This window comes from Helianthus annuus, chromosome 10 (assembly GCF_002127325.2).
Source record: "Helianthus annuus cultivar XRQ/B chromosome 10, HanXRQr2.0-SUNRISE, whole genome shotgun sequence".
Lineage (NCBI taxonomy): Eukaryota > Viridiplantae > Streptophyta > Magnoliopsida > Asterales > Asteraceae > Helianthus > Helianthus annuus.
The window spans coordinates 50,583,582-50,606,849 of record NC_035442.2 but is presented as its reverse complement, the minus strand read 5'-3'; the positions used below and the strand labels follow the sequence as shown (position 1 = coordinate 50,606,849).

The window sequence follows — 23,268 nt, the reverse complement described above, 5'->3', positions numbered from 1 at the left end:
AGCAGAACAATGAGCTGCTGCACAATATTCACAAGTTGAAAGAATCGTATGATACTATGAACAGAGAAATCAACAAATATACAGATTCTGATGGTGAACAAGCTGAAGCTATGAATACTTTGAAGATAGCTTATCTGAGACAGCTTGATACGGCGAACTTTAACATAAAGAAATGTGCAGATCTCGAGCTTGAATTGGCAACACAAAAGATAGAAACTGAGAAAGTCAAGAAATTATTAGATAGTTACTCATGTTCTACTTTTGTAGTTGACAGGATTTATCCGGTGGTGAAAGATTTGAAGACGTTCAAAGAAGAGCAGACATCGGATGAAGAAAAGTGTGTGACAAATGTTGAAGAAAGGTTGAAAGCTTCTGGTAAGAAACCGAGTGTATCCTACAATAGATGTCCGCCCCCGGTCGAAAATGGATATTCACCTCGAAATCCAAATTCAGAAAGAGTCAATAAAGCGATCAATTTGAAATGGGAGTCTGGGTCGTCGGATAACTTACCAGAAAGTATTGATGTCACATATACGTCATCAGACACTGATCATGAGTCAAAGTTGATAAAAAGTATGGTCGATAAGGTGTTAGACACAGACGTCAAAACCCGAGTCAAAGTCTGGGTCCAGTGTGTCAAAGCCAACAGTCAAAAAGGACAAACGGGTTTATGATAAAGAATTTTTACTTTCGAAATCTAATTTGAATGATGAATCAGTCAAAGTGGCATATACTTTGAAAGGTTCTGACAAATTAAATTCAGATGAGAGTTTTCCAATAAGAAGTGTCAGACTTGAAATGATCCAAAAGGTTTTCAAAATAACAGAAATTAATATTTCTGAAATAAAAGATTTTAATCTTAATGGAAAACCTAAACAGTACACTTCAAGAGATCAACAGAGAATCAACAAGAAAATGGGTTACAATTGTGGTTATAGTTTCCAAAAGAAACCAAACCATAATCGTAATTAGAAAAAGAAAGGTCTTGGTTTTGTTCCACCGAAAAACTATAAAAATGAAAAAGTTTATAAACCAAAAACAATGTTTGTTGCAGGAAAAACAACAGAAGCTGAAAAAGAAAAATCATTCAGAAATCAGACAAATCAAGAATTCCTTGCTAAGAAGCAAGAGGATATGAAGAAGAAGGAAGATTCAAAGAAGGTTGAAAAGAGATCTTGTTTCAGTGTAAAGCTGTGGGTCATGTTGCGAAAGATTGTTCAAAGACATTGCGACCAAAACAAGAAATCTCAAGAAAAATGAAAGAAAAAATTGTTGAGAAGACTGAACTGTCAACCCGGAAGTTCACAGGTTTTGAGAATTCAACTTATGAAAAAGGAGAATGTTCAAAGAGTGCTTCCAAAAGAATAGACAATGCTACAAATCAGAAATGGGTTGTAAAAGGTTCAGGTAAAAAGTCTGGTGATGAATCTGATTCCATAAAATCAGAGGAGCCACGTGTTGAGAAAAAGATTGAAAAGAAAGTTCCGAAAGTGGACGATGTGAATTTTCCGCCACTAAATGCTAAAAATTACAAATCTAAAATCGGAAAAGTTGAAATTTCAAATCCGTTTTTTTCTGACAAGAAGAAAATTGATGTTGAAAAAACTTTCAACGGAAATGTAAAACGCATCTTTGGAAAAATGGTCAGTGGTAAGGCCCAAAGCATTAAGGATTTTTATGCTTCCAAAGGATGGGTTTACAAGTCGGTTGAAAGGAATGATGAAAACGATGAAGTTACACCCAAGGAAGGTCAGGCTTGGGTGGATATATTTTTTCAAGAATAAAATCCTGACTTGCCGGAGATCCCAAGATGGTATTGTGGATCATGAATCGGCATCTTTCTAAATCTGTTTGTGAGGTTTTTTTTGCAGGACTTGCCGGAACTCCCAGGTTTGTAAGCGAGGAGTAGGAATCGGCACCTTGAGAATTCAACCAAAAGATGGTAATTGGTTGAAAAACAGGTTTGATAAGCTTAATTGCTAAACCTACAAGTGGTTGTATGGTAGTGATTGGTGTAAATCTTACAAGTGGTTAAATCAAGGTCATTATATTGAACTTGACTTAACTATCATTCATGAAATTGGTAAACAATATGATGATTTTGCCCCAATTTTACAAAAGGAAAAAACAACTAAACTTATTTTCCGGAAAAATCATTCTGATTAAAACAAACTTGAGTGTTTTGAAATCATTATGGGAAAATAGTTTGTTGTGAGGGGGAGTTCTGATTGTTTAAGCCAAACGGATGGAGAATTGAAGTGTTTCGATATCAGTTGTCATGTTCTGTATAGTTTGTTTTCAATTTTCATTAGATGTATTTGAAATTTAGGGGGAGTAGGAATTTTTAGAAAATCCAAAAACATCAGAAAATCTGAAAAAGCCAAAAACATGATAAAACTGAAAAATGAGTTTTTGTTGCATAAAAGAGGAAATGATAGTACATCAGTGGACTATCATAACACGCTAAAGAATTGTAAAGTCAAAATGTGATAAACAATCTTACTGTGGATGTGTCAGTAGATTTTCACACATTTAGTAAATTGAAACGAGATATAAACCTAAATCAAACTTACTTAATTCGTGGGTAACTATTCTTGAATATATGGATAACCCCCGAAATCTTGTTTGAAAGGTCCCGTATTCTGAGATACTAGGTCTTTATACTCAGTGATATCTTGGGTATTATTCCGGGACTTTTGCTGTATGGAAATACTGACCTAGTCCTCGAATAATACTTTATGCAAAAAGCTTTGAAACACAAGTTCGCCCTCAGCAATCTGATTAAACAATAAAAATTGATAGTCATTGCTGTTGTAAAAAAGATCCTCTAAAGGGGACCCACCAAAAGTCGAGCCGTCATCTCTCTGCTGAACGGAAGTTCTGACCTGAGCTCTCACGGTTTCGCATCTACCCCTTTACAGATATCATCTGTGGTATACTCACCTGTATGACTGAATATTTGGGATCTGGATACGGGAGTATATTCAAGTGGAGTGATACACAATTAAGTTTAAGTCTTTAAAACATTAATATCATATCTCGAATCAGTTGAAATTTGTGTGAAAATTTAAGTGGACAAATATACTGACAATCTAGGTAAATTGTTTATACCTTAAAATGTAATCAAGCTTAACGGTGTTTGTGATATGTTTCATAACTGATATGATCCTCTTGCACAAACTCACAAAAATATTGTCTGTAAATATTTCATTTTCTGCATTTACTTTCTTTCAGAAAATCCAAAAAGATTTTTGGTGTGTTTTAGCATAAATTTTGTAAAAATTAAAAAGATTTTCGACAACTGGTGTTGAGATGCTGATTTTTGAAATTCAAAGTGCTAAACTTGAAAAACTGGTTTGGGGAGTGTTTGTGTGTAGATGGTAAAGTTGTTTTGATAAGAACCAGTAATAATTTCTTGAATGCAAAATCATTAACTGTTTTGGTTCAACATAGTTTCTAAATTGTCGAAAGTTTTAATATTTGTGGAAACTTATGGTTCGGTAGATATTGTGCAGGACTTGAGCCAGATATTGATCCTGAGAGAGAATGAAGCCAGGTATCGATCTAGAACCTGATGGAAGCCTGTTAACGATCTTAGAACCAGTGAAAGTTTGAATTCCAGATTACGATCCCAGCTGTTTGAGAGGGGGAGTCTGAAGACACCGAGTCAACATTCAAGAGAGAAGAGTTTGTTGATGATGAAGATAGAGAACGAGGATTCTTGAAGCGACAGATATTTCAGAGGCAGATTGTCGACTGATGAAGATTGTAGATAGACATGTGCGAAGACTCTATGAAGACTCCGTCAACATCCGAGGGGGAGTCTGTTGGTGCACTTACGTATGCTGACTACGTCTTCCATCGAGTCTTGAAGTTAAACAGATCAATCATGGCACGGAAACCTAGAAATAGGAATTTGTAATAGGTCCACTTATTTGTCACTAGGTTAGGTTCGCTTATGTGTCAGTCTTGTTCAGGATCTCTCATATGGTATGTTGTTGGATCGCTTATGTGTCACATTGTAGGACCGCTTATACATACATGTACGTATAAGCGGACCAGCAAGACTATAAATAGGTCCGTAGGAGCGATCAGAAACACATAGTTGATGGTGTTTGTTCCGGTATGCTGCCGAAGTGCTGTCGAAACTTGTAATCGAGTTGAAGATCATTAATACAGCAAGTTTAAAGTGAATACAGCTTCTATAGCACCGAATTATTAGTTTCCGCCTCTTAATTCGAATACGAACTTCTCTGAACGACTCAAACAGGTCCGAGAACGATCCTACAAACAGATTAAGTTTCCGAATTTACTGGTTCATCGAATTTAACAGACCAGCGAAATTGTTTGACCCGGCAAACTTAAAATCCAAAGGCGACTTTGGTAACCGTATAATTTTCCACAGCGAAATTGTCACGGTTTCGGCGACTTTACCAGTAGTCGTCGTTATAGCGAAATTAAGCAGCGAATTTGGCAGCGAATTTGACCTTTCAGCGAACTAGACCAGCGAAGTTAACTTAAACTGATCAGCGAAATTAATCTTGACTGGCTAGTGAAATTAACAGCAAATTTAAAAGGGTGGAATATTTTCTGCCAAGCGTAAGAAAAATTTCACGTTTTCGTAAATAAAAATTGATTCGTAGCTCGTTTGACAAAATCGTCTGCACCGTTAAATTCCTTGCATTTTTAGGACAAAAAAAAGACGCTGGAAAATCGCAAATTTGGTTTTCGACATTATATATCATTGGATTCGTCTTTTCGAGACGATTCTAACGGTGTAATTTGATAACCACTATTTTCGGAGATATTTTGTACGGTTTTCTCAGTCTGCAACGTTTAAAATGTCGAACATGTCTACTTTGAATGAGCTTTTGAAAATGGAGCATGAAGTTGGCACTACCAACAAACCACCTAGGATGATGAAGATGGAAAATTATTTGACATGGAAGGATCGTTTTCAATCCTTCATTGAATATCAGGACACGCGCATGTGGATATGTATTGAAGATGGGTACACAAACCCTACACACGACTTTGAGGGTAGACCACGTAGAACAGCCTATGTGAACATGCAAGAGGTTGATAAAAAGATGTATGAGGCTGAAAAGAGAGCCTTGGCTGCAATAAAGATGTTGTTACCTGATAGCATCAAGCATACCTTCAAGAAGTACACTAATTCAAAGGATATGTGGGATGCATTAGAAAAGCGATATGCGGGAAATGCAGATGTTAAGAAGAACAAGATTGATCTACTGAAGAAGCAGTTCGCTGTTTTTAAGTACATGAAACTTGAGTCACTTGAGGACATCATCACTCGTTACTACCATCTTATGTCAGAAATGGAAAATTATGAGATCGATTGCTATTCTGACATAGAAAAGAATGACAAGCTGCTCGATGCCTTACCTACTAAGTGGGATATCTACACTCTCATGATCAAGGGAGAAGCAGATTATGAGACAAAGGAGCTGGAAGAAGTAGTTGGCTAGCTGAGAGCTTATGAGCTTAGTATGAAGAAGAAAGACATTGGATATGATCAGGTTCAAGATCCAGTAATTTACAATGGGCTTACATCTTCTTCATCTCACAACGCTTCTAGCGACTCTGCTACTACGTTTCTATCTTGTGAAAATGAGCAGGTCACAGTGAATGAGGATGGTGATGTTTGTTTTGTAGCTGCCTCAGGAGGATCAACAGGAGCCAAGAGAACATCAGCTTCTAAGCAAAGTAGTAGTGCAAAGTCGATGCCTATGAGTGTGAAGTCTACTGATGAACATCTAGCTCTACTTGCTTCGTTTGTTGCTTTTTATGAGAACTACATTCAAGGGAAGATATCTGATCCTGCTACTTTAGATGAAGATTATGATCAGATTGACCCTGATGATCTTAAAGAGATGGATTTGCAATGGCAAATGGCCATGATTTCTAGACGAGTGAAGAGATTCATGAACAGAACATGAAGGAAGTTTGTAGGGAGGACTGTTGGTTTCGACAAGACCAAAGTGAGGTGCTTTAACTGTCAGAGTTATGGGCATTTTGCTAGGGAATGTCAAAAACAAAAGCAAGAGACTTCGAGTCAGAGTTCAAACAACAGGAATGCATCAAACAATTCTAGCTCAAAGGCTTTGATCTCTACAGCACGAGAAGGTTCATATGATTGGAGTATTCATCTAGAAGATAATGAGAATGCCACTCAGGCATTCATGGCAGAGATAGTTCTAGTTGATGTTGTTGAAGCTACTTTGGGAGATGATGAAGTGAAAGTGGATGCTGAGGTGAAGATAGAGAATAAAGCTGAAGAAGAGAAGGGTGATCAGACAACAGATGCTGAAGAGGAAAAGCAAAAGTCTGACCATGAAAGGGAAGCTGAAGAAAAGGATGCAAAATACAAAAGAATGGAAGCTCAGCTTGCGGCTCTAATGGCCAACCTTGACAAACAAACAAGAGAGGTAATGTCTAATTCTTTGTGTTTAAAATGTCGTGAATTACAGGGTGAGGTTGACAGGTTGTCCACACAAAACCAAAGTTTGGTAAGCGAGATGTCTAACATTAAAGAATCAAACTTTTTTGCTAAAAGAAACAAAACTTCATATTTGAAGAAGATAAAAGGGTATGAAAGTGAAATTGAAGCTTTAACATGCAAAATAAACGAAAAACTTTAAGTCATAGACTTAGCTCATGACATGATGGCTGGAAAAAAAAGAGATTTCTTAAAAATGCAAAGAGTTGTCAGATGCACAACTCAAAATTGTTGAACTTGAAAAGAAATTAGGTCAATTCAGGGACTCTACTTTTGTTATGAAACATATGATGGGTGGGTTAAAGAAGAGTAATGACAAGACTCGTGTGGGATTCAAGGGCTTTAAAGTCCCACCTCCTCTTAGTCATGATTATTCATTCCTACCTGATGTAGATGAGCTAACAAATTTTATGTCAACAGCATCAAGTAGTTCCACATCAAGAGAAGGTGATGAGTCTGAGAGTGATGATGCTAAGAAGGATAATAACAGCAAACCTATTTTGAAAAAGAAAACTTCACATCCTAAGAATAAGAATCCAACTTTTGTTAAAAAGATTAATTTTGTTCAAGGAAGTGACACGAAAAACGAAACATCTGTTATTGAAAACGAATCGAATGTAGAGTTTGCTAAAAATAAAAACAAAGAAAATTCTGAAACTAAGCAAACTGAACCAAATCCTTCTAAGGCATCATCATCAAAACCTGAATCTAGTTCAAAGGCTTCAGACAAGAAGTCTTCAAAAAAGAGATCGTGCTTCAAATGTCACACCAAAGGACATGTAGCTAGCTGCTGTCCTAACAAAAAGAATGAAGCACAAGTTAGTGAGAGGAAGAGAGAGAATTCACAAAAGAAGAGTGGTGATAAATAGGAGAGAGAGTCTGACTCTCCAAAGAAGTCAGCGCCTAAGCAACCAGCGAATGTTGCTGTTGGTGTAGATAGGGCTGAAAAAGGAACTCCACAAGTTCCTTGTTTTATGTTAGTGCATACGTCTGTCGACTTCGTCTCGTATCGAGTCTTGACTTGGAATGATAGATCAGGGCGTGTAGTTCGAGAAAACATGTAATTCCGCTTGAAAGGGAGTTAATTCCGCTTGAAAGTTGACTGGGTAATTCCGTGCGGAATTAGATTCCGCGTGAATCTAATTCCGTGTGAAACCTGTTCAAGTGGAATCATGGGTCTATAAATACCTGTCCAAGCGAAATTAGATGTAACTTTTCTGGTTTGTGCAACGAAGTGCTGCCGAAGTGCCGTCTCGCTGTAAATTGTCATTAAATCAATAAAAACGACAGTTAAAGTGATATTCTTGCTGAATTGACCTCAATATGACTGTTTCCGTCTTTCGTATTGAGCATAAACTCTTCTGATAGACTCGTTCGGGTCCGAAAACGATGAATAGACTCGTTCTTGCTGAATAGACTCGTTCAGGTACATCTTCTGAAGAAGAGAAAGAAAAGTTGTTTAGAAAGCAGTCAAACAAAGATTTCCTTGTGAAGAAGCAAGAAGAGATGCAGACTGTTGATCAGAAGAAAGAATCTCGAACCTGTTTCAAATGTGGTAAAAGTGGTTATATTGCCATGAATTGTTCACAGGCAAATCAAACTAAACAGGGAGTTTCTAAATTGAAAGAGAAAGTGATTGAGTTTGAACCACCGATTGAGAGAACCAAACTTTTCAAAATTTTAAATTGGTGAATGTTCGAACAGGTTTAACAAGAAAAGAGCTATATCTGACAACTAGAAATAGGTTGTTAAGAAATCTGGTGATAGTTCTAGCGATGATTCTGGTTCATCAAAATCAGAGGAGCTATCTTCTGGCGATGAATCTGACTCCACAAAGTCAGAGGAGTCACAGGTTGAGGAAAAAGGTGAAAAATCAGTTCCGACTGTGGATGATGAGAATTTTCCACCACTTTGGGCTGAAAATTTTAAGAAGAAAATTGGTAAAGTTGAAATTTCAAACCAATTTTATCCTGATAAGAAGGTTTTTGATGTTGAAAAGGCCTTTAACCCCAAAGTGAAACACATCTTTGGTAAAATGATTGACAAAAAGTCAAAGGGGTTAAAGAGTTCTATGAGAAGAAGATGGCAGGTAAGAAATCGAGCGTTGGTATCTCGGTATCACCCAAGGCTGGTCAGGCTTGGGTGGATATATTCTTTGAATAAAAAACCTGACTTGCCGGAGCTCCCAAGTTGGTAATCGCGGAGCATGAATCGGCATCATTATTAAATTTGTTTTTGCAAAATTGAAAATGGTTAAGCGTGACTTGCCGGAGCTTCCAGGTTGGTAAGAAGTGGAGCAGGAATCAGCATCATTCTTTGTATCAAATCTGATTGATTTGATTTTCAAGTGGTAAATCAGGGACATTAAGTTGTACTTGATTTTCTACAAATGGTATGTTTGGTTGGTGAACCTACAAGTGGTTGAAAACAATGTGATGAAATGCACCCCATCTTACAAGTGGTAAAATCAACTAAACTTATTTTCCGGAAAAACCATTTTGATTAAAACAAACTTAAGTGTTTTGAAATCATAGTGGGAAAATAGTTTGTTCAGAGGGGGAGTTCTGATTGTTTATGCCAAGTGGATGGAGATTTGAAGCTTGATACAACAGTTGTCACTTTGCTTGTACAGTTTGTTTTCAAGTTTTCTTTAAATGTATTTTCATTTTAGGGGGAGTAAAAATTTCAGAAAATCCAAAAACATTAGAAAATTTGAAAAAGCCAAAAACATGATAAAAATAAAAAATGAGTTTGGTTGTGTAAAAGAGGAGATGATAGTACATCAGTGGACTATCACAACATGCTAAAGAGTTCGAAAGTCAAAAATGTGATAAACAATCTCACTACGGATGTGCCAGTAGGTTTTTACACATTCAGTAAATTGTTTTCGAAATATAAACCTAAATTTCAAACTTGCTTATCTTGTGGGGAACATTTCTTGGATACATGGGTAACCCCAGAAATCTTGTTTGAAAGGTCCCTCTTTCTGAGATACTAGGTCTTTATACTCAGTGATATCTGGGGTATTATCCCAGGACTTCTGACTTTGCGGAAGCAATGGCCTAGTCCTCGTATAATACTTTGCATTTGCTTGAAATATAGCACTGCCCTCAGTACAAAAAATAATGAAACATTGAAAGATGCTAATCATGTACTGTTGAAGAAAAGATTCTCTAAAGGGAACACACCAAAAGTTGAGCCGTCATCTCTCTGCTGAACGGAAGTTCTGACCTGAGCTCTCACGGTTTCGCATTTAACCATTTAACAGATATCATCTAGGTATACTCACCTGTAAGACTGAATATTGGGATCTGGATACGGGAGTATATTCAAGTGGTGGGTCACGCGAATAAGTTTAAGTCTATTAAAACACTAATCTCGTATCTCGAAACAGTTGAACTTTGTGTGAAAATTTAAATGGACCAGTATACTGACAATCTAGGTGAATTATTTAGAACTTAAAATGTTTAATGCTTAACGGTGTTAGTGATTTGTCTCAAAAATTGATATGATCCTCTTACACAAACTCACAAAAATATTTACAGGCAATATAGACCTAGAGTGTAAATATTTCATTACTGCATTTCATTCAATTCAAAAATTCCAAAAAGATTTTAAGTGTGTTTTAGCATAAATTTTGAAAAATTTAAAAAGATTTTCGACAACTAGTGTTGGAAAGCTGATTTTCAAAATTCCAAGTGCTAAACATGATGATCCTTAATTTGAGGGGGAGTTTGTTTAAAATGAGTAAAATTTCGGAAGTTTTTGTCTACAAGTGGTCATCAGAAGTTTTCGAAAATAAAATCATTCTTTGATTGATCTTGTTCCTGCAGGTGGTAGACAGATAACATAAATTTGTCAAATTTTAAATTTGTGAAATTTATTGTGTGGTAGAGATTGTACAGGTATAAAATCTGAGAAAAGCCAGGTTCCGATTCCTGAGGATTCTGTATTTAGAGAACCAGGTTTTGATCCTGAGCAAAGTATGAGCCAGGTCACGATCTTGAACCTGTGGAAGCCAGACTGCGATCCCAGTTAATCGAAAGGGGGAGTCTGTTAATGCTAAAAAGCCTGGTTACGATTCTGGAGATAAAGTTCACGCAAGCTGATAATGCTGATGAATTTAAGGAATCAAGAGATCTGATCGAGAGAATTAGATAGAAGTAAGAGCCAAGTTCAGATCCTAGTAAAAGTGTTCGAGCGGAGTCTATTGGTGTTGATAGAGAAGAGAGAGATTTGAGGATGATTTACAATGTAAGACACTTTGAAGAAAAGCCGAAGACTGATAAAGACTAAAGATGTTAAAGACTCGACACTTAAGACTCGTCAACATTCGAGGGGGAGTCTGTTAGTGTATACGTCTGTCGACTTCGTCTTGTATCGAGTATTGTCTTAGAATGATAGATCAGGGCGCGTAGTTCGAGAAAACATGTAATTCCGCTTGAAAGGGAGTTAATTCCACTTGAAAGTTGACTGGGTAATTCCATGCGGAATTAGATTCCGCATGAATCTAATTCCGTGTGAAACCTGTTCAAGCGGAATCATGGGTCTATAAATACCTGTCCAAGCGAAATTAGATGTAACTTTTCCGGTTTGTGCAACGAAGTGCTGCCGAAGTGTCGTCTCGTTGTAAATTGTCATCTAATCAATAAAAACGACAGTTAAAGTGATATTCTTGCTGAATTGACCTCAATACGACTGTTTCCGCCTTTCGTATTGTGCATAAACTCTTCTGATAGACTCGTTCGGGTCCGAAAACGATCCTACATTTTCAAAGAAATCATCCAAGATTTCAGCCTAAATCTCCAACAGGCAGATATGAGAGACCTAGAAGCAGTTCACCAAGAATGAACAATCATAATTCAAATAATTTCAGAAGACAAGGTCAATATCAAAATCGATACCAAAATAATGGTGGTCGAACTTTTATAACAATGGCTTTAGAAATTATAACAATAATGCTTCTTAGAATCAAAATTTTCAAAGGTCAAATAGTCCAAACACATATAGGAACCCTCAGGACCAAAGACCTAGTGGAAATCAAAATCAAATTCCAACAACTTGTCTGAGATCCAAGACTCCAGTTAGGAGTAATGGATATTGGATGGATGTTCCAGTAGTTGGTGAATTTGGACGACCCAAGACTATTAAGGCTTGGGTCCCCCAATCTAACAAATTTCATGAGGGTGTGTGCAGGAGCTGCTAAGGAGGATTATCAACTTATGGTATGTTGATAGTGGCTGCTCCAGGCACATGATGGGGGATGCGAGATTGTTAACTGAGTTTGAAAATTATGATGGTGGACATGTGAATTTTGCGAGTGCTAAAGGTGGTAGAATTACAGGACGAGGAAAAGTGACCAATGGGAAGATCACACTGGACAAAGTGAACTATGTGGAGCATCTTAAACACAATCTAATGTGCGCGTCACAAGTCTGCGACAAGGGTCACTCGGTCCATTTTACCAAGACTGAAGCATTAGTGTTGAAACCAGGTTTGGTAATTCCAGACGATTGGATAATGATGCGAGCGCCAAGGAGAAATGACACTTATGTCATGGACATGGTGCTAAGGATTCTACTGCTGTGGTGGCGTGTTTACTATCAAAAGCATCTGAAGTTGAATCGATGTTGTGGCACAGACGCATGGCCCATATTCACTATCGAAAAATGAATTACCTTGTTAAAAATGAACTAGTGAAAGGGGTACCAATGCAGAGGTTTCACGTGAAAGATAAATGTCTTCCATGTCAAAAGGGAAAACAACACAAGAAACCTCATAAATCAAAAACAGTAAATTCCATAGATGCCCCTTATGAATTACTTCACATGGATTTATTCGGTCCAGTGAACGTGAGGAGCATAGGTGGAAAGTACTATTGTCTTGTTGTCACTGATGATTACTCACGTTATTCATGGGTTTTCTTTTTAGGTACAAAAGATGAAACAACAGAGATGTTGATAGATCTTTTTACAAAATTGGAAAATGTCCATGATGCAAAGATCAAGAGGATAAGGAGTGATAATGGCACGGAGTTCAAGAATCGTATTCTGGATCTCTATTGTCTTCATAAGGGAATTGAACATCAATATTCTGCTCCTTATACGCCTGAACAGAATGGAGTCGCTGAGAGGAAAAACAGGACGTTGATTGAAGCCGTTAGGACGATGCTTTCAGATTCAAAGCTACCAGTTCTTTTCTGGGGAGAAGCTGTGAATACAGCTTGCTACGTCCTAAACAAAGTTTTAACTGTTAAACGTTTTAACAAAACTTGTCATGAGTTGATGTTTAACAAAAAGCCAAACTTAGAAGGCATTGAACCATTTGGATTACCCTGCACCATTGTGCGAAATAAAGATAGACAAAAATTCGGTGAGGTGGCTGACGAAGGCTACTTTCTAGGTTAGGTACCTGGCGCACCGAATAAAAGGGGTTTTAATCTAAAAACTAGTAAAGTTGAGGTTGTTTTTAATGTTGAAATTACTACATACAAACCTCAATAATCAACGAATGGACCAGCTATATTATATGATTATGAAAGTGTTTTTAAATCATTTAATATTCCTGAGTTTTCTGTTGCAGATGATTCTCAGCTGATTCAAACAGTGATTAATGAAGACGATGAAGGCGAGTTCATGCCTAGATCGAATGTTGATATGACAGATACTCAAGAAACTTCCCAAGGTGCTGCTGATACTGATTCAAGCGATAGTGAACCTGAACCCAATCAGGGGGAGGATTTCATTAATCCGTTTGCAGATCAGAACATTCAGGGGGAGGTTGGATCAAACCTGGGTGATAATTTAGAAGTGGATACTGTTGCTACTACACGAGCAAATAGAGATCATCTAATTGACATGATACTTGGAGATCCTACTGCAGGTGTTCAGACAAGGCGAAGCATAGCAGCGAATTCTTGTTTACTTGTTTCGATTGAGAAGACTGGGATTGTGAACGAGTGCTTGTATAGTTGCTTCATTTCTCAAGAGGAGCCGAAGAACATTCATATGGCTCTAAAAGACAATTCTTAGGTAGAGGCTATGCAAGAGGAATTGGCCCAGTTTGCTAAGTTGAAGGTTTGGGAGTTAGTTGACCTTCCTAAAGGTGAAAGAGAGATAGGCACTAAATGGGTATTTAGGTGCAAGAAGGATGAAAGAGGAATAGTAACGCGAAACAAGGCTCGATTGATGGTAAGAGGTTTCAATCAGCAAGAAGGAATTGATTACAATGAGGTGTTTGCACCAGTAGCAAGGTTGGAAGCAATTCGTTTGTTCCTAGCCATTGCAACATTCAAGGGCTTCAAAGTTTACCAACTAGACGTGAAGAGTGCGTTTCTTTACGGGAAAGTCCAAGAAGTGGTGTATGTCTCACAACCAGATGGGTTCGTTGATCCAAATTATCCAGATCGGGTGTACAAGCTTGATAAGGCTTTGTATGGATTACATCAAGCTCCCAGGGCGTGGTACGAGACACTGTCTACACATCTGATCAAGAATGGTTTTGAAAGAGGTCAGATTGACAGTACACTTTTCATCAAGAGGAAGAAGGAAGATTTTCTGCTGGTACAGGTGTACGTGGATGACATCATCTTTGGGTCATCTGATGAAAACATGTGTAAAGAGTTCGAGAAGGTGATGAAGAGCAAGTTCGAAATGAGTGCTATGGGTGAGCTGTCTTACTTTTTGGGATTACAAGTTGAACAGAAGGAGGATGGGATGTTTATTCATCAAACAAAGTATGTGTATGACATTTTGAGTCGGTTCAAAATGAATGATTGCTCTACTTTCAACACACCCATATGTGAAAATCACAATCTTGGCCCAGATCATGAAAGTACTGAAGACGTTGATCCAACTCAATACAGGGCAATGATTAGTTCTCTAATGTACTTGACTGCTTCAAGACCCGACATCATGTTTGTTGTATGCTTGTGTGCCAGATATCAGGCTAATCCAAAAGAGTCACACATGAAAGCAGTGAAGCGGATTCTTCGTTACTTGAAGGGGAAACCTAAACTTGGGTTGTGGTATCCTGCTGATAGTGATCCGAATTTTGTTGCTTACACTGATTCAGACTTTGGAGGATGCAAGTCAAACAGAAAGTCTACAACAGGTGGTTGTCAGTTCTTAGGAGGCAAGATTGTGTCTTGGCGGTGCAAGAAGCAATCTTGTGTGTCTACCTCTATGTGTGAAGCTGAATATATTGCTGCGGGTAGCTGCTGCTCTCAGGTTCTCTGGATAAAACAGCAGATGCGCGATTATGGTTTGGATTTCACTCGTACTCCTATTATGATAGACAATAATGCCACAATTTCTATAACAAATAATCCCGTGAAACACAGTCGCACAAAACATATTGACATTCGTCATCATTTTATGCGGGATTGTGCTGAAAAGAGACTAATTGAATTACATCGAGTCGACACACAAGATAACCTGGCAGATCTTTATACTAAAGCATTTGGCAGGGCTTGCTTTGAACATTTAGTCGAACTCAATGGGATGAGGAATCCTGAATAACTGTTTTTTCATAAGAATTTTGTAAATAGTTTATTGCTTTTCTTTAAAATAAAAAATACAAAAACATTAAAAAAATAAAAAAACATAAAAAATAGAAAATTAAAAATGAGTTATCACTGTGTGAAAAAGAAGAAATGATAGTACATCAGCAAGTTAGACTGTCACACTGAAATTAATTAAATTGCTTAAGTGTGATAGCAGCTTCATCATATGATGTACCAGTAGGCAAAAGCATGAAATAATCAACTTAACAATGTGATATAAACCTAAATGAATTGTGTATGAGTGGGGAACACATTAGTGGTGTATGGTTTAATGACCTTAATTCTTGCGTTGATAGATTGCCAAAATCTGAGGTTTTGGGTCTTTATACTGTTATTTCATCTGGGGATATCAGGGTTGTCCTTCTGCTGCATCCAGATACAGGCTGACCTAGGCACAACCAGGATATCTTAAAATAGCAAAAAAATGCCAAAACCTGAAAATGAAGAACCTCTCCTAGAGAGTCATTCAAATGTGCAAAATGCATAAATTGTACCAAAAAATGGTATTTGTCTTAGCCCTCGTTAGATATTTTGGTCTCTTTGTTGTACGGAAGTACTGACCTGATCACCAATTATCTAAACGTTGTAAAACAAAACGGACTAATTCATTATACTCACCTACTACGATGAATTTTTGTGCATACCTTGATCGCGGGGGTATATCCTGAAGTGGGACACACTAGTATATCAGTAATAAAATTACCATAACGTATCATACGGTAATGGTACTTGAAATATTCATGCATTTTGTTTAAGTGGATAAACATACTGGTAATCGTCTTGGACTGCTTTTCACGAAAAATTAAATAAAGAATTATCTAATAGTGTGAAAACAGTTTGATTTTGCTGATATGATCTTCTTACCAGTGATTCTCACAAAAATAGAGTGTTTATTGCTTTTGTTATTTACTTGCTTTCAGAAAATATAAAAATCCAAAAATAGTGTCTTTTTCTGTTTAAAATTCTTAATGTACGGAAAACTGTTATTCTTGGAGGAATTGTTACTGATAGGGGGAGACGGTGTTAGAAAGTGAGTTCAAAATTTTAAATCATGCAGGTTCTTGTATGTTGGACAAAAAGTTTTGCGTGTTGGTGATAAGTTGAAAATGCTTAATCTGTGATACAGTTTAACTATCTCTTGAAAAATAATTATTTATTTAACTTTGTTGAAAAATTCTTATGGTGTCTCGAGATGTTTGTTTTATAGTGTACAGATTGTAGCGGTATGTTACTGAGAAGTTGCTATGAAGATGAGAGTTTAATTGGATGCATGGTAGAACCTCCTTTCTACATTGCAGACAAAGTTGAAGAGGTTGAAGATTGGTGTGCAAATGCTGAACTTTAGTTTACTCAAGTGCTAACGTGTTGAAGATTTGGTGATTGGATGCATCAGCTTAGGGGGAGTCTGTTGCTGGCAGAAGCTATTGAAGCTGAAGCTATCCAAAGACCAAAGACAGTACAAGATTACTTGAAGATTGCAAGAAGACTGAAGACAAAGTTATTTTATGAAGCTATTGTCAAGGGGGAGTTTGTTGGTGCATATTCGGTCACAACAGCTTAGATTTGGTCTTTGGATATCTTGTAATTAGTTAAACGATAAACACTTAGCGGGTTTAGCTTTGTATTAGTGAAATAATAGAGTTTGGGCTAAACAAAACCCAGTTGGGTCTAGGGGGACGAATTGGGCTTGCCCATGTAGGAATCCCTAGCCCAAGTAGCAAACCTTGTGTTATATAAACAGGGTTATGCTTTACGGTTTAGGTTAATTAGCCAAAAACATAGTTTGAGAGAAATTTCGTGAGAGCTTTTGCAGCTTGGACAAATTTGAGTGTGGTTAGGGTTTTGATTGATTGCAATTCGTGAAATTGATAATCAACAGAAACCCGGTTTGATTGTGAATTGCTGTTTCTGTTTCTACTCATTCTGTGACATTCTGATCAAGAGGATTCCGCACTCTTGATTGGATTGAAAATTCTGTGAAGATCCATACGACAAAGGGACCTACATCCAACGTAAATAATTTTTAAGATATGTATGTATGTGTTTGTGTGTAATAAATCGTGAGTGATAGATGAGATAATAAATATACTTGTAGACCTACACATGTACAAGGAACAAAATGAGTCCAAGAAGCCTAATTGACTAGGTATAAAGAAAGGCTTTTATTAATAGAAACAGGGTTTTTAACTTGACAAGCAACCATAAAAACCTTCTTAAAATGGAAATCTTTGAACATTGTGACAACCAAACATTGGGTTTAGCTCACCATAGATTAGAGATGCCTTTGCCTTTTTGTACATACTAAAACTACCCGTATACCCTGTCACGTTGTGGATTGACAAATTTCGTTGATGAAGCAAATACTATGTGACACCCCATACTTACGAGGTTTGTTTTCGCATTTATAAACAATTTCATGCGTATCTTACTTATGCAATCGAATAAACTTATGTGATAGATTATTTACACTTATCTACTTTATATTGAAAATGAATGAGTTTACAACCACATATATTATTGCCAGCGATTAATTCAAAACCAAAACTTAACCAACCTGAATCCGCTCCTCGTTGTAGCCCGAAGCCATATAACTCTCTATCTCTTACTGCCCAACACCCCAAGCCCATTGTTGTTAGCACCACTTGCAGCCCATTTTCCCTCTCTATTACTCGCGACCCAGACACAAAATTAAATAGTTTTTCTTATCTAATTTGTTATTATTTTTGAATAAGTAACTAGTAATAAAAACTATTATCCTCACAGTAAATAATTTTTAAGATATGTATGTGTGTGTTTGTGTGTAATAAATCGTGAGTGATAGATGAGATAATAAATATACTTATAGACCTACACATGTACAAGGAACAAAATGAGTCCAAGAAGCCTAATTGACTAGGTATAAAGAAAGGCTTTTGCTAATAGAAACAAGGTTTTGAACATGACATGCAACCATAAAACCCTTCTTAAAATGGAAATCTTTGAACATTGTGACAACCAAACATTGGGTTTAGCTCACCATAGATTAGAGATGCCTTTGCCTTTTTGTACATAATAAAATTACCCTCATACCGTGTCATGTTGTGGATTGACGAATTTCGTTGATAAAGCAAATACCATGTGACAACTGTCACACCCCAAAAACGTCGCAGCGGAATTTAAAACGTAGTGGTGACGAAAGTTGGTGCCCATTTCTATCTTGATGTTCGATGCATTATATTGTTGGACAATATTACTTATTTAAAACATAGATTTTAACTTATCGTTCCAAAACACGACATAACCATGACATGATAAAGTTGTCTTTGATCCTCACGGATCTTATTACATTAGTCCCATAAAGTTTAAAAGTTAGTCCAACATTTTAAGTAACAAAACATGCATCGACAAACACAAGATACGACATAATTCCCGAAGCCGAACACAAGTACCTGTAGAACACGTTTAAAATCAAGTGTCAACACAAAGGAAGGTGAGTTCACATATTCAAATTTAAACAATTTGATTCAAAGGAAAACTTTCTAATTATGTGTTTATTTTAAAACATCCATATAATTTTTAGAAAGTCCATTTACTTCCTTAATAAAATCCATGGGTCATCCGTCGTAAGTTCAAAAAGCCGACAATAAGGCATTTTCCCAAGTTTTGTATTTAAATTCATAGCGTTAATGTTCAGACTCGTATGTTAGCTAGACAATACAAACTATATATATACCATGCAGGGATAATCAATGCTAATTTAAATTCTTCCTTTGACTTGACACGGGGCGACTGGTCACGATGGGGTTGTCAACCCGATAGATCTACCAACAATTCATCGCATGCAATACTTAATCGATTAAACGACATCATTGGCGCATGGTCCATATTGAGACCATATATGATGTCTGTCTCATGTACAATATATATATATCCTACTAATATGACAAATTTAATATACGATGTTGTACGAATCCCCTGAAATCCCCACCGAAATGTAAGCCTATGTTGTTACTTACTCTCTTGAGACCAAGCAATATTCGTTCCAACATCACGGTCGGTCTTTCCTCAGAAACACCGTACCATCCCAGCTTCTCCCCCAAACATACATTCATCAAAAACATTTTACCCCAAACATACATTCATCAAAATATATAATTTATATTATTAAACTCTTTTTGCGTGTTCTACCCCCAAAACATATACAAAGAAGGAAAAGAGGGGTTTAGTGACACTCACCTTTGGGTGCGTATTTTTAAATTGCGCAATCCCACATTTTGACTTCTACACGTCCTATTATATGTAGGAACGATTTTTAAATCAATATACACATCACAAAAATCCTAAGTTTCTCCGTTTCTTAGAATTGTCACATAACTTTGTGATTTTCTCGAAAAGTTATCATTTTTGATTATGTTGGCACGTTAATATATATATATATATATATATATATATATATATATATATATATATATATATATATATATGAGTCCATATATATATATATATATATATATATATAAGATTTTGCGACTTAAACGATTTTTACTAGTGATCGTTATCATGTAAATCCATTTACACACCCGTTTATACGTAATATATCTACGGTTTGCACGTCGTAATATATATACATAAACATTCACATAAATTATTATCGAAACACGCGTAATTTTGTTAACTTATCTATTTTGTCATTTTCAAGGCAAGTATACATAAAATATTGTAGGATCGTTATTGACGATCAGATGAGTCAATCAGAGCATGAACACCACTGTTTATGCAACGGAAATACACAAACAACTTGAATCAAAGTAGAATGGAGTAGAAATAGAATGCAGATTACTTTAAACACGTTTTCTCATTAATACTTCTCAGAAAAATTCGGCAGCAGTTCGGCTACACAGTTGACATTCAGTTACAAATGAGAAAACACAAACAACTATATATAGGGGGCTGATTTCGCTCCAAATGACATTGTGTCATTTCGGGCGGAATCAGCAAGTTCTGATTTCGCTCCAAATGACATAATGTCATTTCGAGCGGAATCAGCTCTTTAACACATAAACATTACAAAACAGCCCCTATACTATACAAAACTTACATATTTGACCCCTAGACCCTATACAAGCTTGACTAAGACTAAGACGCAGGCTTTAGACATTCGTGCACCAACAAACTCCCCCTTGGATACAGCCGCAGTCTTCAGTCTTGTCTTCGGGTCTTCAGAGTGACTTGAACGTTTCTTCCCTTGACTTAGGCTTCCTCATAAGCAAGTTCCTCACTCTGTCATTCTCTTTCTTCCTTTTCTTTTCTTCTTCAGCTTGAATATTCATCCATTTACCTCTATTTTCTTCAAGCTTTCTACGCTCACGTTCAGCTTTCCTCTTTACTTTCTCTTCAAGTGACCACCAAGTTGACTTCCATTTACTTTCAGAGTTAATGCCTTTATGAAAGCAAAGAGTAGCAACTCTTTGAATCTGCATGGCCTGCTCTTTATCTTCAGCCTGATAGTGAATCTTGTTAATGAATAGACATTCAATATCCTTGGCCGAGCAGTTCACTAACCACATTGGGTCATAGATATAAATCTCTCGTAGTTCATTCCCAGCTCTATACGTGATCACTGCTTCAGTCGTGATACAACTATAAACCCAGCCCATGAAGCCTTTGTGAAACTCTTGCTCCATTGATGGCACTGGTATAGTCTTCATCGTTCTTGGCTTTTTAACATTAAGGATAGTTTCTTCAACCCCTCTAACCAGATCTACCCTCTGCACTCTCTTCGGGTAATGCGGCTTCCAGTGTTTGAATTCTTTCAAAGCCTCAAACTTTATCAATCCCCACATTGCAGCATCATTCTTCCTGATGGGATACCCCACGGTTCTAACTTTTGATAACTCATCCACATCCCACCATGGAAGGGACATAATATCATGTAACTGTTCAAAATATTGAACACCACATTCTCTCCTGATCGCATACGCATTAACTTGAGGCAGAAAACCCCAGCTAATAATATCCCCCAAAGAAATACTTCTGTCTCTCTGATAAAACTTCAACGGACGTTTGAATTTACGTTCATTGCTTTCCTTGAATCATTTCTTTCGTTCTTCCTTCAGTGGATCTTTTGTGGTGCCATCAAAATTTTTTCTTTAAGAATTTCAGCAACTTTTCTTCTAAGTTCATCCCGATTTTCTTCAGTAAAGAACTCCATCAATGTAGGTAACTGAGAAGTATCTTCTATTTCACTCTCATCATCAGTACAATCTTCGACTTCAACTCTGTCATACATATCAGCATCTTTAACATAATTGTATTCATAATTACGCTGATGGTTGATGTCGAAAGCATTGAGCTCTTCCTCAAAGTCAAACTTAAAACCCTCTTCATTCACATTGAACATTTTCAGTACTTCATCCAATGTGTAGGTATGCCTTATTTCACCTTCTTCAACATGGGGTTCAATTCGAAGAATCAGCTTCTCAACTTGATCAACATTCTGATCATCACCATGCTCCCCCTTTCCTTCAGCTCCCCCTGTCTCTTCATTCACAAAATCATTCATCAAATCATCAACAGTTCTTTCATTGGAAGCTTCAGTTACTTTAATTCCCATACCACCTTGAGCATCATCATCGTCATTATCAGAACCATGACTGCTAGCAGAAAAAACTTTCTCATCATCGTCATCTTCCTCATGATCACCCTCTTCATCATCATCCTCATCATCATCATCCTCATCATCACCTTCTTCCTCAACATCCTCTTCTTCATCATCTTCATTGTAATCACCAGCAAGATCCTCTAAAGATACATGTTCTTCAAATGTTGGACCGTTGTCGTGACCCTAAACAGTCAGTATAAGGCAGTTCATCTTCAGATACAAAGGCGGAATCAATGTAAATGAAGTTACACAGCTATTCCTCTTAATTTCCTCTTATATAATCACTTTCTGAGTCGTTTTACAACAAATCTGACAAAAATCCGGCAGCACCTTGACTCAGATTTCGCTCCAAAGAATACCAAATGAGATCACAACACTGGTATTTATAGTTGGACTGATTTCGCTCCAAACTGCAGGAGCGAAACCCCCATGATCTCATGAGCGAAATCAACAAGTCACCTAGGAGCGAAATTAACCTAATATGTACATAGGAGCGAAATTAACTAGTTATCTGATTTCGCTTCTAATGACCCACATGTCATTATGAGCGAAATCACCCTCTAACATCTCATTTCCTGTTTTCCAACTCCGTACAACCTATCTAGACCTAACACTCGATACAGGCGTAGTAAACAGACATTTAGTGCACCAACATCAAAGACTCCAGAAATAGAGGACATAGGAACAGGGTTTTCAATCACTAAAGATGGAACTATTGATCTTTCAACAACTGCCACACTACTTTCAGTACCCTTTTCGTTATCTTTCATCTGTTCGTCAACCTCAGCTTGGCGTTTTGCCCTAAGCTCTTCAACTTGAATCTCTTCAAATCTTTATTCAATTGACGTTCCAAGCATACTTTCAACAATTTTATTCAACATGTAGAATTCATGCTCTTGCAAAGCCATTGCAGCTTCAAGCTCTTTGATTTTCATCTCGTAATACTTGTTCTGTTCATCTCTTCGAGCTTTTTCTTCTTCCAACTCAGCCACTCGCACTTTCAGAAAATCAATTACAGTCTGATTGGTATCAATCTTCTTTAACAAGGCTTTGTTGTTAGACTCTAATCGCTTCACACGCATTTCTAGAATCTTTTCCCGATCAGCTACTTTCTTGCTCTCAGCTGCTAACACTTTGTTTTCATTCAACACGTCATCCATCTTCTTTTCTAGCTTCTTAACTTGTTCATCGTTTGCAAAGCCAAAATCTCCAATATCTTCAAGATTATCCGGAGGAATATGAAGACCTTTGTGCCCAGACGAACCAGGAGTTAGTTGAATTTGAGTGAGTGGAGGTGTTTTAAAGATTTCTTGCGATGTGAATAAGGTTTGTTGTTGTGGTGGTGAAAGATATAGTGGTGAAAGATGTATTGGTGATGGTTGTCTGGGTGGTGTTGGTTGTTTTGGTGGTGAAGGTTGTTGTGAAGGTGTAGGTTGTCGTGCAGGTGTTTGATGTTGTGGTGACTGTTGTGGTGTAGGTTCAGGTGGTGGTGTTGGTGTTTTACTGGGTTCTTTCTTTATCTTTGGAGATACGATTCTTTTCCTT

At 37.1% G+C, this 23,268-nt stretch overlaps 1 protein-coding gene across 1 annotated transcript; it reads right to left on the bottom strand.

Moving 5' to 3' along the window:
• Window positions 1-21,174: 21,174 nt before the first annotated feature.
• On the bottom strand, window positions 21,175-22,493 carry LOC110881161 (protein PFC0760c-like). Its single transcript, XM_022129516.1, has 2 exons — window positions 22,362-22,493; window positions 21,175-21,906 (listed from the first exon to the last, which is right to left on the bottom strand). The coding sequence occupies exons 1-2, from the start codon at window positions 22,491-22,493 to the stop codon at window positions 21,175-21,177; spliced, it is 864 nt and encodes a 287-aa protein (XP_021985208.1).
• Window positions 22,494-23,268: the final 775 nt, after the last annotated feature.